Source organism: Sus scrofa, chromosome 3, assembly GCF_000003025.6.
Source record: "Sus scrofa isolate TJ Tabasco breed Duroc chromosome 3, Sscrofa11.1, whole genome shotgun sequence".
NCBI classification, from domain to species: domain Eukaryota; kingdom Metazoa; phylum Chordata; class Mammalia; order Artiodactyla; family Suidae; genus Sus; species Sus scrofa.
In genome coordinates this window covers 15448268-15464486 of record NC_010445.4, presented here as the reverse complement: position 1 = coordinate 15464486, position 16219 = coordinate 15448268, and the positions used below count along the sequence as shown (strand labels likewise).

Genomic DNA, 16219 nt, shown 5'->3' with positions numbered 1-16219 from the left:
TTAGACTTTCATGTGGCTTCCAGTGCAGGGGTGTCCCGCACCCCAGGTCCTGCAAGGGGCAGCCCCCTTCCCCTTGCAGTGAAGGAGTTATGCAGGGGGATTTAGAGATGGGAGGAAAAAACGGAAAGAAGCCAAAGAAGACAGGGCTTTGGGATTTTTGTGGGGGAACAGGTCTCCCAAAGGTTGTCCTGGACCTACACATGGCCAGAGCACGGTGGAAATAGCGTCCAGCCCAGCCAGGAAGGTGGGGCTTCTTCTCCACCGCCTGGGCGGGGCCCAGAGGAAGTCCAGAAGTCTCTGCAGGTGCCACTGTAAGGACTTGGGGTCAGTGAAGGGACCACTGACCACGGGTCATGGCACATTTTTATCCTGAAGGTGTCAGAGATGAATTTCTCGCTGAGACCATACATGAGGTCAGCAGGGTCCCGAGGTCCGCACAAGAAAAGGGAGGCCAGGAATCTAGAGTCAGCAAGAAACTCGTCTGAGATTTAGGGGAGCCGAGGGCACCTGGAAGGCGGCCTAGGTCAGCCTTTTCCAGCCCTTTGAAGCAAGAGGTTCAGCTCTCAATGAGAGGGCGAGAATTGGGACACTTCCTCTCTCGTCCACTAGATGGCGCTGCCGCAGAGTCTGCTCCACCACCTTCGGGAAGAAGGTTCTCATTCAGGCAGGGCCTTAGGGGGCAGGAAGGGTTTGAAGGGTTTTCCAAACGTTTCATCTACGTGACCCCCTGGGGTTTACTCTGTGGTGTCCCTGGTGTCTCAAAATCTAAATCTTAAGAACTTTTTTCCAGTTCATTCATCCTACCAGGATGGGGGTTTTCCTGTCTGCCCCTGCGATGAGGGCACAGTAACTGGCCACCAGCTGATGCCAGGGGGCCTCCTGACTTCAGTGGGCAGAATGCAGCCTAACTGGCCACGAGCTGATGCCAGAGGCTCTCCTGACTTCAGTGGGCAGGATGCAGCTGCTATTTTTTACGGTGCGACCCATATCTCCATCTGTTGTGTCTGAGGAAGAAGAAGGATAGGTGGGAGGATTATTTGAAAGAGAACAGGAATTTTAATTCCAGTCTTACTCCTAGAAAAAAAAAAAAAGGGGGCAGTCTTTTAAAGTGCAAGAAACACCCTTTTCTTTTCTTCTTTCCCCCAGAAGTTCCACACAAGAGAGAGCAACCACACTTCTAACTACCACCCTCACCACAGGTGTAACAAAGATGGATCTTTAAACTATTGAGCCCAGCCAGGGATCCACCCATCCTCATGGATACTAGTTGGGTTATGTTGGAAATTACGATAACTCTGGCTCAGGTCGTCAGTGTCAGAAAGTGAGATATGCGGGCAAGGAGAAATCTCGACAAGGCTCTTTACTTCTGCAGAAGGGCGCGGGCACCCCAAAAAGTGTCCGCGAGGAACAAAGGACCCGCCCCTATTTAATCCCTAAGGCAGGTGATTTACCTGTCCCCTTCCCATTGGTCGGGTCAGGGCGCACACTCTTCCCGGTTGGCTAATTTGAAACACATTGTTACTGGGAGAAGAGGGAAAGGGGAGGGGTGGGGGTGGGGGTCGCAGGAAGGCGAAACCCAGCAAAATGGAGCCACCAAGATTTCCTTTGATAGGAAAGACATTTTGTTACTTTCCATACTTACTTACAGCTGAGCCGCAGTAGGAACTCCTGTTTTATCCTGTGTAAAATCCTAAACTCTTGGACCGGTCCTCCCTGGTGATCCTGCAGGGAGAGCCGAGCCGGAGAGTATCTTGGAGGGCTTGGAAGAGGAGAGATGCTTTTCCCTAGACTTGGAGAAGGTTCAAGTATCGGGGACCCTCGTCCTGACCCATAGATGCCTCCCCAGTGTCCTTGGCTGAGGAGCCCCTACATGGAAGCTTTAGAAAGACTCGACCAAAGAGCTCCGCCCCCTCGTGAAGCACCTACAGAGGGCATTTAGGGCCGGGTCTGGGGTCCATTGCTGGGGTTCTCCTCAAACACGCAAGGACTCTGCTGCAGTCCTGCCCCCAGACCACCGTTTCTTTCTGCAGAGATAAGCCCTGCAGTTGGGGCTGGAGCCCTGGGGCTAAATTTGGTTGCCCCTAGAAACAGATGCTGAGACAAAGATTCAAGGGCAGGTAGTTTGGGGGGACCTGCAGGAAAACCACAGGGAAGTGATAAAGAGGCAGGAAAGCAGCCAATTAAAGCCAGTCCCACTGTGGGTGCTGAGATGAAGCCCGGGGGTGGGGCTGGGGGGGGCAGTCAGGGAAAAGACCTGGAGGGCTTCCCCCACTCTCAGAATTTGCCTTCTAGAAAGGTGAGGAAGCTGCGTATTTACACACAATTGGAGCTGGCACTCAGCTCCGTGGAAGTCAGCCCTGGCACTGGCAGAGGAAGGCCTGGGCTACAGGTGGACCTGAGGGCTACTGGTGGACAGTTAGCCGCATCTTTAACCTCCTAACCTTCTCCGCCAGCAGGGAGGCTTGGTGGGAAAGGCTCCACCTCCCTTGGGTCCAAGAGGAGGACCAGTGTGTTTCCATGTATAGCTGAAAAGGGCCGTGGGACCCCAGCTCTCCTCTGAGCCGGAACTGGGGAAACGTGCTGAACCTCCGTCATCATGAAACTGACAGCACGAATGGCCTGAATCGCGGGACTTGAACCCACGGTTTTAAATTAAAATCATTTACCCTGTGTCTGGACTCACTGAGGTTCAGGGTCTTCCTGTCTCCACGCAGAAGGAATCCAGCCAGAGACAAAGTGATAGGCAAGAAATAGGTTTATTAAGATGGGTGCTTGTGAGAGATGCACTCGGGCAGGCACGGAGGCTCCGCCCCCGGATCCAGGGGGCTACAGTTTTAACATCCAAGGGGAGTCAGGGTGGGAAAAAATCGCCTCTTCCCTTCTGGGAGTAGCAGCTCCTCCTTAGTATCCAGTATTCAAATCAGCAGAAGGGTGGTTCTTAAACTCCCACCCCAGGTCTGAACCTGAATGCACGCCTCACCCCATCCACCACATTGCTGGGTGCTGGTCTCTGACCCCGCCTCCTCTCCAGCCCCTGGGGAGTCGCTCAAGGATCCCAACACTCTGGTTTTCTTTTAACTCGTTTCAGAGGAAAGGAATATGGAAATCAATGTCAGGCGCCGGCAGGGGGGCGCAGCAGCATCGCTCTGAGGGGCCTCCAGGAGGCAGGGCATCCACAAGCCCCGACCTCTTCACACATCCAACCACCAGCTCCCCGCCTCCACACCGCGCCGCCGTCCTTGGCAACCATGGCAACCACTCCGCACACCCGGCCAGACTATGCCACGGGCAACCCGGGGTCGGCTTACAATTCGCTGTCCTTTCAGACCCCACTATTCACTGTCCTTTCAACAGGTATGAGGGACCTGGGGTCCCTGCCACTGAGGAACGTAACTCGAATTTCCACCAGGGGGCGCTGGGTATGCAGGAGCGAGGAGCGCCCACCTGCATGCCTCCCTCCCTGAAAAGAAGTGCCCTGAAAAGAGCTGGGTGACCAGCCTGCTCTCTTCTCCCTGTGCTTTTTTTAAAATTTATTTCCTGTCCAGGTGGCCATCCCACTCTCTGCTTACCTCGCTCTTCCTCGTCTCTTTTTTTCTTCCTCTGTCGCCTTTCTGTCTCTCTCATTGCAATTTCAGATACTCGGTTTGTCTCCCTATCTGTGCTCATTTCTTTCCCTTTTCTTCTTTCTTTGTATATGTCCCCTTCTGTGACTCTCCTTCCATCTCCCTCTCTCTCTCTCTCACACACACACACCCTCATGATCCCTTCTTAAGACTACAGGCCGCTCTTCGGGGCTGGCAGCCAGCGCTGCCAATGATGAAAGCAGGGGCTGTGCACAGGGACAGGGGCGGGTGAGCAGCCTCACTGCTGGGTACCATCCACCTGCAGCCCGGATGGAGTCGTGAGAAGACAGACACAGGGGCTGGCCCCGTGCAGCTGGTTCTCTGTACCCCTGATGACCCGTGTAACCGGGGCTGAACCATAGAATCTCTCGCTTTCCTTGTTTCAGTGGGTCTCACCGAGTCCGAGTAAATGCTGGAGTTCTGTAGGATTCTCAGAAGCCCTAAGTATGTATGGTGGGCAGTTTGGGAATGGCTGCCAGTGACTGATGCCTCTCAGTACCCAGGCTATACTCTTAGGATGGATCTGGATGGTATGGACCCAGCCTAAATCCTCCGGATATACGGACCAGAGAGAGCCTGCCTCTTCTTCTCCAGGTCATATTTCCTGCCACTGAAATTGCCAGGGACTTATCTCCTGAGAATTTCTTGCTTTTCTCATCTCATTTTGGTCCTCATGGCCTAATGCTTTCCACCCGAGACCTAGGATCTCTTCCCTCTTACAGCCTGCTGCTACTCACCACTCTACAGAGGCTTTGGCCTGCCTCAGGGAGAGGTCTTTGTATGCTGCAGTGATTTTTTGATTTTTGATTTTTTTCCTAACTCAACTGAAAAGTATGAGCTCCAGAAGGTCTCCACACCACACTACCTTTTCACCTTCAGCCTTGAACTATTGCCCCAGACTTTTAGATCATCCTGGATCAGGTTTCCTTAATCAGCAGAAATTTTGTTTCTGAATCAGTAAAGACTAGGTTCAATGGCACATATCAAGAAACAGGGAGTTCATATCGTGGCTCAGTGGTTAACGAATCCGACTAGGAACCATGAGGTTGTGGGTTCGATCCCCGGCCTCAAAGAGTGGGTTAATGATCCGGCGTGGCCGTGAACTGTGGTGTAGGTCGCAGACGCAGTGCAGCTCGGATCCCGAGTTGCCGTGGCTCTGGTGTAGGCCAGTGGCTTCAGCTCTGATTAGGCCCCTAGCCTGGGAACCTCCATATGCCATGGGAGTGGCTCTAGAAAAAAAGACAAAAAAAAAAAAAAAAAAGAAAGAAAAGAAAGAGACACAAATAACTGTGGATTAAATGAAGGGGTTATATTTCCCACTTCATTTCTCTCTCAAGTATAGAAACCTTTCACTAGGCAATTCCCAGTTCGTATGATAGCTTCATCAGGAGCCTGAAGTACCATTGTTTTTTGTTGCACTGTTCTCAAAGTTGCTGCAGCTCCAGCCATCACACCCACGTTCCAGGCAGCAGGGAAAGGAAAGAGGTAAGGGCCAAAGGGTACCTCTCCAAGCTGAGTGGGCCTCTGAAAAAAACATGCTCTGTCTGCAAGGGAGGCTGGGAAATGTGGTTTCCTAGCTGGGCATCTTGCTGCCTTCAGCGATACTGAGGTTCCCATATTGAAGAAGAACAGGCGATCACTAGGGAGCTGGCAGTCTCTGATATATCCTCTTACTCCCTACAGGAGCAGAAAGATAGATTCCCACAGACCCAACTCCCAATTGGCTTTTCCATAATAGCCATTAACGGTATTGACTAAACTGTCTGTATCACTGCACTTTTATGGCTCTGCTGAAGAATGTCCCCAGGCCACAGTGGCTGAGTGGAAGAGAGTGGCGGTGCTGTCTCCTGGGCAAATGGACAGTCTCTTCCCAGACCTGGCATCTTGCACCTGACATGACCGGATAAGGCAATGCTTATGGGACAGTTTTTTTTTTTTTTTTTTAAGTAGGAGTAGATGTATTTTAGAACAATTTTAGATTTACAGGAAAATGAAGCAGAGAGTACAGAGTTCTCACAATACAGCCCCCGAACACACAATTTCCCCTACTATTAACACCTAACATTAATATATTTGTTATAATCAATCAATAGACGACATGATTAACTATAGTCCATGATTTCTTCATATTTCCTTAATTGTTTCTTACCCAGTGTCTTTAAATTGTTCCAGGATCCCATCCAGGATAAGATATTACATTTACCCCTCATGTCTCCTTGGCACATCTTTTTTTTTTTTTTTTTTTTTTTTTTTTGGTCTTTTGTTTTTTTAGGGCCGCACCCACGGCATATGGAGGTTCCCAGGCTAGGAGTTGAATGGGAGCTACAGCTGCCAGCCTCCACCACAGCCACAGCAACACGGGATCCGAGCCGTGTCTGCAACCTACACCACAGCTCATGGCAATGCCGGATCCTTAACCCACTGAGTGAGGCCAGGGATCAAACCTGCCACCTCATGGTTCCTAGTCGAGTTCGTTTTTGCTGTACCACGATGGGAACTCCTCCTTAGCACATCCTGCCTGTGGCATTTTCTCAGAGCATCCTTGAAGTTTCTGATGATGCTGACAGCGTTGGGGAGGACACTGGGCTGGTATTTTGCAGACGCTCCTTTAGTGGAATTAGTCTGGTTTTCCTTTTTCCTTCTTTTTTCCCCTCTTTTTTCTTCTTCTTTTCTTTCTATGGCCATACCTGTGGCATATGAAGTTCCCAAGCTAGGAGCTGCAGTGGAGGCCCACGCCACAGCCACAGCCATACCAGATCTGAGCTGCATCTGTGCCCTACACCACAGCTTGTGGCAACGCTGGATCCTTATCCTTAACCCACTGAGCAAGGCCAGGGATCAAACCCATATCCTCAGAGAGACAATGTTGGGTCCTTAACCCTCTGAGCCACAATAGGAACTCCCGAAGTTTTCCTAATTATTTGATGTGGTATTCTATGTGGTTATGCTTTTTTTTTTTTTTTTCCTTTCCTTTTCAGGCCTGCACTGGTGGGATATAGAAGTTCCCAGGCTAGGGGTGGGAGCTGCAGCAATGCCGGATTCGTAATCCATTGAGCAAGGCCAGGGATCGAACTCACATCCTCATGGACACTAGTGGAGTTTGTTACCCCTCAGCCATGATGGGACCTCCCACAGAGACTTTTATTTATTTATTTACTTATTTCTGTCTTTTTGTCTTTTCTAGGGCCGCTTCCTGCAGCATATGAAGGTTCCCAGGCTAGGGGTCCAATCGGAGCTGTAGCCTCTGGCATACGCCACAGCCGCAGCAACGCCAGATCCGAGCTGCGTCTGCAACCCACACCACAGCTCAGGGCAACACCAGATCCTTAACTCACTGAGCGAGGCCGGCGATCGAACCCACAACCTCATGGTTCCTAGTTGGATTCATTAACCACTGCGCCATGACGGGAATTCCTTTTTTATTTATTTACTTATTTTGTCTCCACAAAGGCTTTTAAAGAGCCATTGTCATCCAGCAACATGATCTGTGGCTGTTCGTGCTGCCCTTAGTCACGCTGGCTAAAGCCGTGTTTGTCAGTTTCCTCCGCTGTAAAATTACTCTCCCCCCACCTTCCAAACTATGTTGTTCGGAAGGAAGTCCCAGGTAAGGAGTGGGAGCTATGCCCCTCCCTCTTTCGCCTGAGGGGGTCTCCGTCACTTACTGGGAATTCGTCTGTATATGAGGGGTGCCCCTTCCCACGGAGAAATGTCAAAACCACAAGAGTCTGTGGTCATGTCTTCTTCTCTCCCTGCTAGACCTAAAATAAGCCTGTTGCATTTTTTTTTTGAACATTTCGGGATGCACATTTTGGCTTTACCGTGATTAAATATGAAATGACATCTTTTTTTAAAAAATTGCTTTATTTTCCTCTTTGTGAGTCATCCAGTTAAATAAACTGAACCGTCAAGACGTCCTCCCCTTCAAAGGTGACATGTGACAAGCATAGCTTTCATCCCCCAGCTGTCACGCACATCTTGATGAGAAGAGGCTCTTCTGCCACCCACTTCTGTCACCCAGCACACAGCTCACACTCTTACCAGTGCTGGAAGCTGGGACAGGGAGCTGTCAGAGGGTTCCCCAGCCGAGTCATAAAAGCACAGGACTGGCAGTAAATTAAAGGCCATCTCTTCTGCTTGCAGCTCTCTGGGAACAGAACTTACTCCCTCCTGAGGCCAGATCCCAGCTTTCAGTGGACAGCTCGATTAGAAAGCAGACTCTTGGAGTTCCCATTGTGGCTTAGTGATAACGAATCTGACTAGTATCCATGAGGATCCAGGTTCGATCCCTGGCCTTGCTCAGTGGGTTAAGGATCCAGTGTTGCCGTGAGCTGTGGTGTAGGTTGCAGACGAGGCTCGGATCCCACGTTGCTGTGGCTCCGGCATAGGCCAGGGGCTACAGCTCCGACTGATTAGACCTCTAGCCTGGGAACATCCATATGCTGTGGGAGTGGCCCCAGAAAAAAGGCAAAAAGACAAAAAAAAAAAAAAAAAAAAAAAAAGAGAGAGAGAGAGAGAGGGGGGAAGATTTTCCTTTAAATGCGTGTGCCCTCCCGGAAAGCCGCGGGAATATCAGTTCCTGAAGAGCAGGGTTTCTATCTGCTTGGCTCACTGCTGTCTCCTAAGCCGGGTTCCAGACAGATAGTAGGCGCTCCACAAATATGTGTTGAGTGAACGAGTGGCAAATAAATATTTCAAAAATACCTGGAATATGGGAAGTGGGGGGATAATCTAGGTATCACACAGCACAGGGGATTCTGGGGCCATCAGCATCTCTCAAGATGCAGCAATTTAATTTCAACAGGCAAAGCTGCCACCAGGTTGAATGCATGCTGTTAACTGGTTTTAAAGCCTTTGTAAGTTTGTGTTGACTTGTATATTTATTTGTTTATTTTTGGCTGCACCCACAGCATATGGAAGTTCCCTGGGCCAGGGATTGAATCTGAGCTGCAGCTGCAGCAATGCTGGATCCTTAATCCACCGGGCCACAGAAGGAACTCCTGTAAATCTATTTTTATCTTATAGTTATAATGGACCTACGTATTTACGTATTTGAGAAACATTATAATAAAAAAAATAAATTAGGTCAATTTTCATGTCACTTATATGTGGAACCTTTAAAAAATGATACACATGAATTTATTTACAAAACAGAAATAGATTCACAGACTTCAAAAACAAACTTATGGTTACCAAAGGGGACAGGTGGCTGGGGTGCAGGGGGGAAGATGGATTGGGGGTTTGGGACTGGCATATGCACACGATTGTATATGAAATGAATGGCCAAAGGGCACCTGCTGTATAGCACAGGGAACTAAGGCTCCTCAGTACTCTGTGGTAACCTATGTGGGAAAAGAAGCTGAAAAAGAATGGCTATGTGTATGTGTATGCCTGAGTCACTCTGCTGTACAGCAGAAATTACTGCCCTCTTGTAAATCAATTATATTTCAATATAGCTTTACGAGATGAAAAAAAAATTAGGTCAACCCTGAGAGTCTATGAGAATTTTTTTTTTCCACCTGTTATTTCATTTAAGGAACACGAGGTGAACATTTTGACCATGCAAAGTAGTCTCTGCTTATTCATGGTCTCGCTCTCCAAAGTTTCAATCGACCACAGTCAACCAAGGTCTGAAATACTCACTGGAAAATTCTGGAAATATGTGGTTAAGTTTTAAATCGCTCTTTCCTCTCAGTAGCGGGATGAAATGTTGCGCCATCCTGCTCTGCCTTGCCTTTGCCCAGTGGATCCACGCTGGACAGTTGTCACAGAGTAGCCACATGTGTCATTAGAGTGACTGTCCCAGTGTCCCAGTGCTTGTGTTTAGCTGATCCTTAATTGACTTAACGATGGCCCCAAAGCACAAGAGTGACGCTAGCAGTTCGGATGTCCCAAAGACAAGCTGTAAAGTGGCTCCTTTTAAGTGAAAGGGTGGAAGTTACTGTCTTTTTTTTTTTTTTTTTTTTTTTTTTTGTCTTTTCTTTAGGGCCAGGGGCCAATCAGAGCTGTAGCCACTGGCCTACACCACATTCACAGCAATGAAGGATCCGAGCCACGTCTGTGACCTACACCACAGCTCCAAGCAACGCCAGATCCTTAACCCACTGAGCGAAGCCAGGGATCCAACCCGCATCCTCATGGATGCTAGTGCGGTTTGCTAACCACTGAGCCATGATATGGGAACTCCGAAAGTTCTCGTCTTAATGTGGGAAGAAAAAAAAAAATCCTATGCTGAGGTTAAGATCTTCGGTAAGAAGGAATCTTCTCTCTGTGAAACAGTGAAGAAGGAAAAAGAAGGTTTTGCTAGTTTTGCTCTCACACCTCAGACTGCGAAAGATAACAGCCACGGTGCCTGGTACATGCTCATTTAAGACAGAAAAGGCATTAACTTGGTACAATAAGGTATGTTGAGATGAGAGAGAGACCGCATTCACATAGCTTTATTACAGTATATTGTTATAACTGCTTGATTTCATTGTTCATTATTGTTGATCTCTTACTAGACTTAATTTATACACTAAACTTTATCATAAGTATGTACATATATATATATATATATAAACAGTATATATAGGATTCAGCACTATCACGGCTTGAGGCATCCACTAAGGGTCTTTAAACACACCCCCTGCTGTTAAGAGGGGACCACACTTCTGTGGCAAATAAGAAGTGGTTTCCCAGCCAGGAAAGTTAACCATTTCACCAGGTGAAGAAATTATTTCGGTCCATAATAAAGTTGCTGCCAAGGGAATACAGGTTGCTTCTCTCCGTTACAACCAACAGTGCTAAAGCTTCACGGAGGGCCCTGACCTGTGCGGTAGATTTTAACAGGCGGTTGATCTTGTTTTCAGAGCTCCAGAGGCCTGGACAGCCGGAAGAAGTTGCTTGGCTCACTGTCAGAAAGAGTTTTCTGCCCTAGAATGAGGTGTCTCTAGAGTTTATCAAGCAGATACTGAGTGATTACCTGGACAGGCGGGCGGGCGGGCATCCAATGGGAGAGTGGATTAGATGAGGTTTTGAGCCTGGAGTCACAAGAACTCCTGACCACGTACTAAGGAGGATGCTGACTGGCTCGCCTGCCAGTCTCCCGTGTCCGGAACCAGCCGCAGCCTCAAGGATGCCTGTCTGGCTTTCTCTCGTCCTCGTCTTGGCTCTTTGGGTTTGGACAGTGTTGGGGGCCCCACATCAATAGGCAGCAGAGGAAGTTACGCTGGGAGCCACACTTGGGAGATGGATCCATCAGCTGAAGCCTCTTTGGGGGAAGAAGACTGGCATCTGATAATATGCCAAGAATCCTATTTATGTCAGTAGGCATAGACTCCACCTTATGGATGCCCTGGCTCCAGGGGTGGGGAGGCCCAATTTATTGTGACTCTTTTCTTCTTTTAAATATAAGCTTTCAAGTTTTAAAAGGTAGGGACCATGACATTTTCATCATTCATCACGGTGCCTTGCCCTCGCTCACTGTATTTTTAGCTCCTTCTTTTGCTCCCTCCCCCTCCTCCTCCCCTCCTCTCCACCCGCCCTTCCTTCCTTCTAAGAAGTCTTAAGAAGCAAACCACAGGATAGGTGTTCACATGTATTTGTTGCACGGAACTGAAATACACATCTGGAGTTGGGGACCCACCACTGGTCTCCATCTGTCGGTCTCAGAAACTTGTCTAAGTGAGAAAGTGGAGTCGCTGAGAGACTCAGGGCTTTGTGCTTTGGCCGAGAGGGAGGGCTGGCTACTTAGGAGCCGGTGGATTGGCAGCCCAGTTGTTCATCTGGAGCTCAAATCAAAATAAGAGGCTGACACACCGGCAGTGAGTGGGGATGGAGGCTGGAGTCTGGCCACCTGGCAGGGCCCAGACTTCCTGGACCACCTGGTTCCCTGTGCAGGCGCCGGGCTCCTCCCTGGCCCATCCCTGGGTGACTCTCGGACTTTCTCAGAGCAGCACTTGAAAGAGAAGTGGAAGGAGGAAAAATCACAGCCAAAGCAGGGACCATGGATCCCGGGCCCCCCCCGGGGGAGGTCACCTGCTCTGTCTGGGGCTTGACTTCTGCCCTTTGTGAAATGGGGACACTTGTGGGAATAGTGGGAAAAAGGTAAAAAACAAAAACAAAAACAAAAACAAAAAACGTGGTTTCAGAAACCCAAAGACAAGGGCTTCCTGTGGCTTAAGCTGATGGCTTCTGGCCCCAACTGTGCGTTCTCTGTCCTGTTTCTCCTCCTCCTCCAGCCGCCAGCCGGCATTCAATATAAAGAACACATTTGAAAAATAACACATTCAAAGATGTCAGCTTTGATGGCTTGGACATGGAGCAGGAATACCATCTGTGATTTTTTTTTTTTCCATGTAAGTGAGGGGGAAACCATGAAAGAGAAAGAAATGTCCACCAGACAGTGGGGAGCGCCAGTGTGAGGGGACCATAGGGACGGAGGGAGATGCACAAAGGTTATCAGAAGTCACAGCCGATGCTCGGAGCCGATGCTCGGATCAGGCAGAGATGCGGGTCCCTAAAACATCCAAATTCCCCCAAATCACTGAGACCCAAGGCTCCCCAGGGCCCTGCTTCTCTTTTCCCTCCCCTTCTTTGGTGACAGTTAATTCCTCCTTTCTGCCTTGGCCGCTGGCCTGCCACCCCCATGCGTTCAGGTCCACCAGGACGCTGCGGGACACAGAGGATGTGGGCCTGGGGTGCTGGCCTCCTGCTCCGGCCTTTGGGAGGAGGCTCCTGCTGGTACGAAGGACAGCCCAGGCCTCCTGGACGCTGGAACCAGGGACCAGAGCCAGGATGTGGCGCACACATACTGGTACCTGGAGTCTGGGAGCCTCCCACCGCCCCAAACCAGCACCCTCGTCCCCAGCACGTAAACCAGCAAACCAAACATCCTGCCTGCTGCTTCAAGGCTCTTTCCACTTCTCTTGGGAATGTTCTAGGACACTTCCTGTTGTCCTTCCACTAGGGGTGCAACCTTGGGAGCACGAATGAGCCCCAAAGGCAGTGAGCAAGTCAGAGGGTGGAGGCTCTAGTTCCATCAGAGGGGATGTGAGTTTGGACGTTGGGAGAAAACAGAGCAAATCTTCTGGCTTCCCTGGTCTGAGGCCACTTTGGTCCACTCCTCAGGGGATGACAGTTTCCACGGTGGCCTCACTAGGATTGGGGCTCAAAGCCTAAAGTAATGGTAAAATGGAATATATTTGCCTTTTTTGGGGTTTCTACCTTAAGACTCTATGGAAGGAGCAGGCAGCAGTCAGGGCAGGAGCCCCCACAAAATCACTGCCTTGGGATGGTGTCTCAAGGCCTCTCACTTTCTCCTTTTTTTTTTTTTTTTTTTTTTTGCTTTTTAGGGCTGCACCTGCAGCTTATGAAAGTTCCCAGGCTAGGAGCTGAATCAGAGCCACAGTGCTGGATCAGAGTTGCATCTGTGATCTACACTGCAACTTATAGCAAGGCCAGATCCTTAACTCACTGATACAGGCCAGGGATGGAATCCGCATCCTCACGGACACCACCTTGGGTTCTTAGGCCCCTGAGCCACAACGGGAACTCCTCGAGGCCTCTCTTGATTCCACGTGGGAACCTGAAGACTCTTGGCTCTTTTCACTTAATTGTTACCCTGAGACTCTGATATTTAAGTTTGAGGAACTCCTTGTTAACCAAACAGCAGCATTTCCCATCCATGTGCTCATGGGCCCTGACTGTCACGGAACCTTCCAAATGGCAACTGACAGGCACATCCATGGGTCAGGTGACACCAAACAAGCCAGATCTTCTGGGTATTCTGGGAGGGAAGAGGCTTGGGGCTGTCAGTGACGAGGGGGCTTCTGCTCACTGTTTTCCACACCCATTTCCAGGGCAGAAGGCCTGCCATCTTTTTGGATTTCACTTTTCCATGATCAGAAGGGGCAGATGCTTCCACCACAGGCTCCCTGGTAGGAGAGATGGACACAGACGTGGCAGCAGGAAGGGGTTGATCAAGGCGCTCGGCTGGGTCTCCCACAACCCTCATCTCCCTCACAGCTTTCTGCATCCACCTGACCCCCCTAATCTGGGGTCATTATGGGGGTTAGCACACAGGTGCCAGATGTCAAATTTGGTCCTGCTTTTGGGGGAGGCAAGGACAAGGGCAGCCTGGCCGTGTCCCAGCCTCCCGAGGCGAAAGCTCTTTGCCTTTAATAAACCGGAACCCCTCTGCCGCATCCCAGGAACTGCCTCCGTCCCTGGCTCTGCAAGAATCAAAAAGCGAACGAGGCTGAGCTGGGAACTGCTCACGTGTATTTATTTCACAAGTGGGGAGATATCACCAGGAAGATGCCACCAAATGAGACACGGTGAACCCCAAACTGGGCAGGTCCGGGGTGGGGGGGTTGGCTCTGGGCAGGGCTTGGCTGGACAGCACGAGAGAGGTGGGAAGCCGCAGAAGGGAGCGCCTCCCACGTGGGGCACCACACAGGGCAAGGCCCAGCCACGTCCTCCTGGCCGACGACCACGGCCAAGCCCACCCCCTCCCCCAAGCTTCTTGGGAGCCCGGTCCAGGTCGCGAGGCAATACAGTGGCCAGCCCAAGGCCACGCCTCTACACCTGCTCTACCATGCACTCAGATGCACACGCCCAGACACACACGCCATGCACACACAGGCAGCCGCACCCGCGCCCCGCCAGGCACACAACCTCATACCCATGCACGCGCACCCATATATTAATTCTGATTTCGAAGGGCACCCTAACCAGAGGGCAACTGGAACCAATTATTACTCTTCAGAGACACTCGACTGCCTTCTCCCCTGTCAGCTGGTGCAGCACGGGGTGACTCGAGATGAGTGTCCCCCAGGGCCGTGCTGACATCAGCCTTTAAACTCCAGGTGGAAGCCGCTTGCTACCCCGCCACTGCAGCAGCCACTGTGAGTCCGGGCTGCCGGGTCCCTAGGCCGGCAGAGCTGCGTGGCCTGGCTCCATCCTGGGAGGCCCCTCACAGCTGAGAAGGCCCTGCGCACTCGCTACCTCTCTCCTGACGACACGGCAGAAGAGCTGGGCCAGGCACACGGGACCCCAGCACCCAGGTGAAGTGTCCGCTCTTTCCAGCTCATCTTGGGGGCGGGAATCCAGCAACGTCCAAGGTCACCTGCTGGCAAGGTTTGGGGGCAGCGATCTTGGGCTGGGAACGGGCATCCAGGCAGAAGCAACCTCGGGGGAAACTAAGTCTCGGGGCCTCGCCGCCTCCTTGGAGGAGGGGGAGCTAGGATGTGGCCGAGCGCCCCCTCAACTTAGTTGAGGGCTGGGCGGGGGGATTCAGAAGCTGCTGCTGCTGCAAAAGATGAGAAAGAGGAGGGGCCCTGCCAGTTCCAGTCCTGATGGTAGGTGGGAAGGCGACCTGGAGGAGATGTGACGTGTCGTACCTTGTACCAGGTCCACATCCGGGCTGCAGAAGACGCGGCTGCTCCTGGGCTTCCAGAGAAGGGTCGGGGCTTGGCCAGGGCGCACAAGCCTCCTGGGAGCTGGATGCCTGATGGGGACGCAGAGGCTCCCTCTGGGGCCCCCCACTTGCCCTGGAGAAGCCCCAGAAGGCCCCTCGAGCAGCTGCTGGCTCCTTGCTGTCTCTCCCAGCTTGGCTGGTCCAGAGGACACAGACCCTGTCCCAGGGCCAGGTTCCAGGGCCCAGCTCCTCCCACTACTTGATGGAGTTCTTAATCGTCCACCTCTGTCCCGTGCAGCTGCGCAGGATGAGGTCGATGCCAGCCAGGCCGCGGTTCTCCACCTCCAGGCAGCGCCCTGTGCCCTTGTTCATGATGGCGCCATTCTGGGATCACGAGGGGTGAGGGGGGGGACAGAGATGGAGAGACAGAGATGAGAGAGATGGGGAGACAGACAGAGACAGAGAGAGATGGACAGGGAGGGAGACAGACAGAGAGAGTCAGAGACAGGAACAGAGACAGAGAGACAGACAGAGAAACAGAGAGAGTCAGAGACAGGAACAGAGACAGAGAGACAGACAGAGATGGACAGAGAGATGGAGACATAGAGAGAAAGAGATGGGCAGAGAGGGAGAGAGATGGAGAGACAGAGACAGAAAGGGAGAGGGAGACAGAGATGCAGAGACAGAGACAGAGATGGACAGAGAGAGATGGAGAGAGACAGAGAGATTCAGAGGCAGGAACAGTGATGGAGAGACAAAGAGAGGGAGATGGAGAGAGACAGAGAGAGACAGGCAGAGAGGCAGACAGAGACAGAGAGAGAAACAGAGATGGACAGAGAGACAGAGAGAGACAGAGGGAGGGAGAATGAGAGAGAAACAGAGAGACAGACACAGAGGGCGAGATAGAGAGAGAGAGAGACAGACAGACAGACAGACAGACAGACAGACAGGAGAGGAGAGAGACAGAGACGAGGAGGAGAGAAAGGTTTAACCATCACAGTGCTGGCCCATGGCCTCTCTAGGAGACCAATCCACCAAAATTCTTTGCTCAGAGGGAGGGTTCACTGGACCTTCTCTGGAAACCCTAAAGTCAGAGAATAAGCTTCACCAAGTCTGAGTGGCTGAACGGGTGACAGGCATCGGTGGGGGACAGTGTCAGGATGGGGACTTGCCTGGGATATTCTCAATCTGACTTTCG

The 16219-nt window shown here is 51.2% G+C and overlaps 1 protein-coding gene across 1 annotated transcript in view; it reads right to left on the bottom strand.

Moving 5' to 3' along the window:
* GALNT17 (polypeptide N-acetylgalactosaminyltransferase 17) overlaps positions 13862–16219 on the bottom strand; it is a 424276-nt gene continuing 421918 nt past the window's right edge. The window contains 1 exon segment of the mRNA XM_021086349.1: positions 13862–15405. Within this exon segment, the coding sequence (XP_020942008.1) occupies positions 15277–15405 (129 nt within the window). The 3' untranslated portion in view covers positions 13862–15276.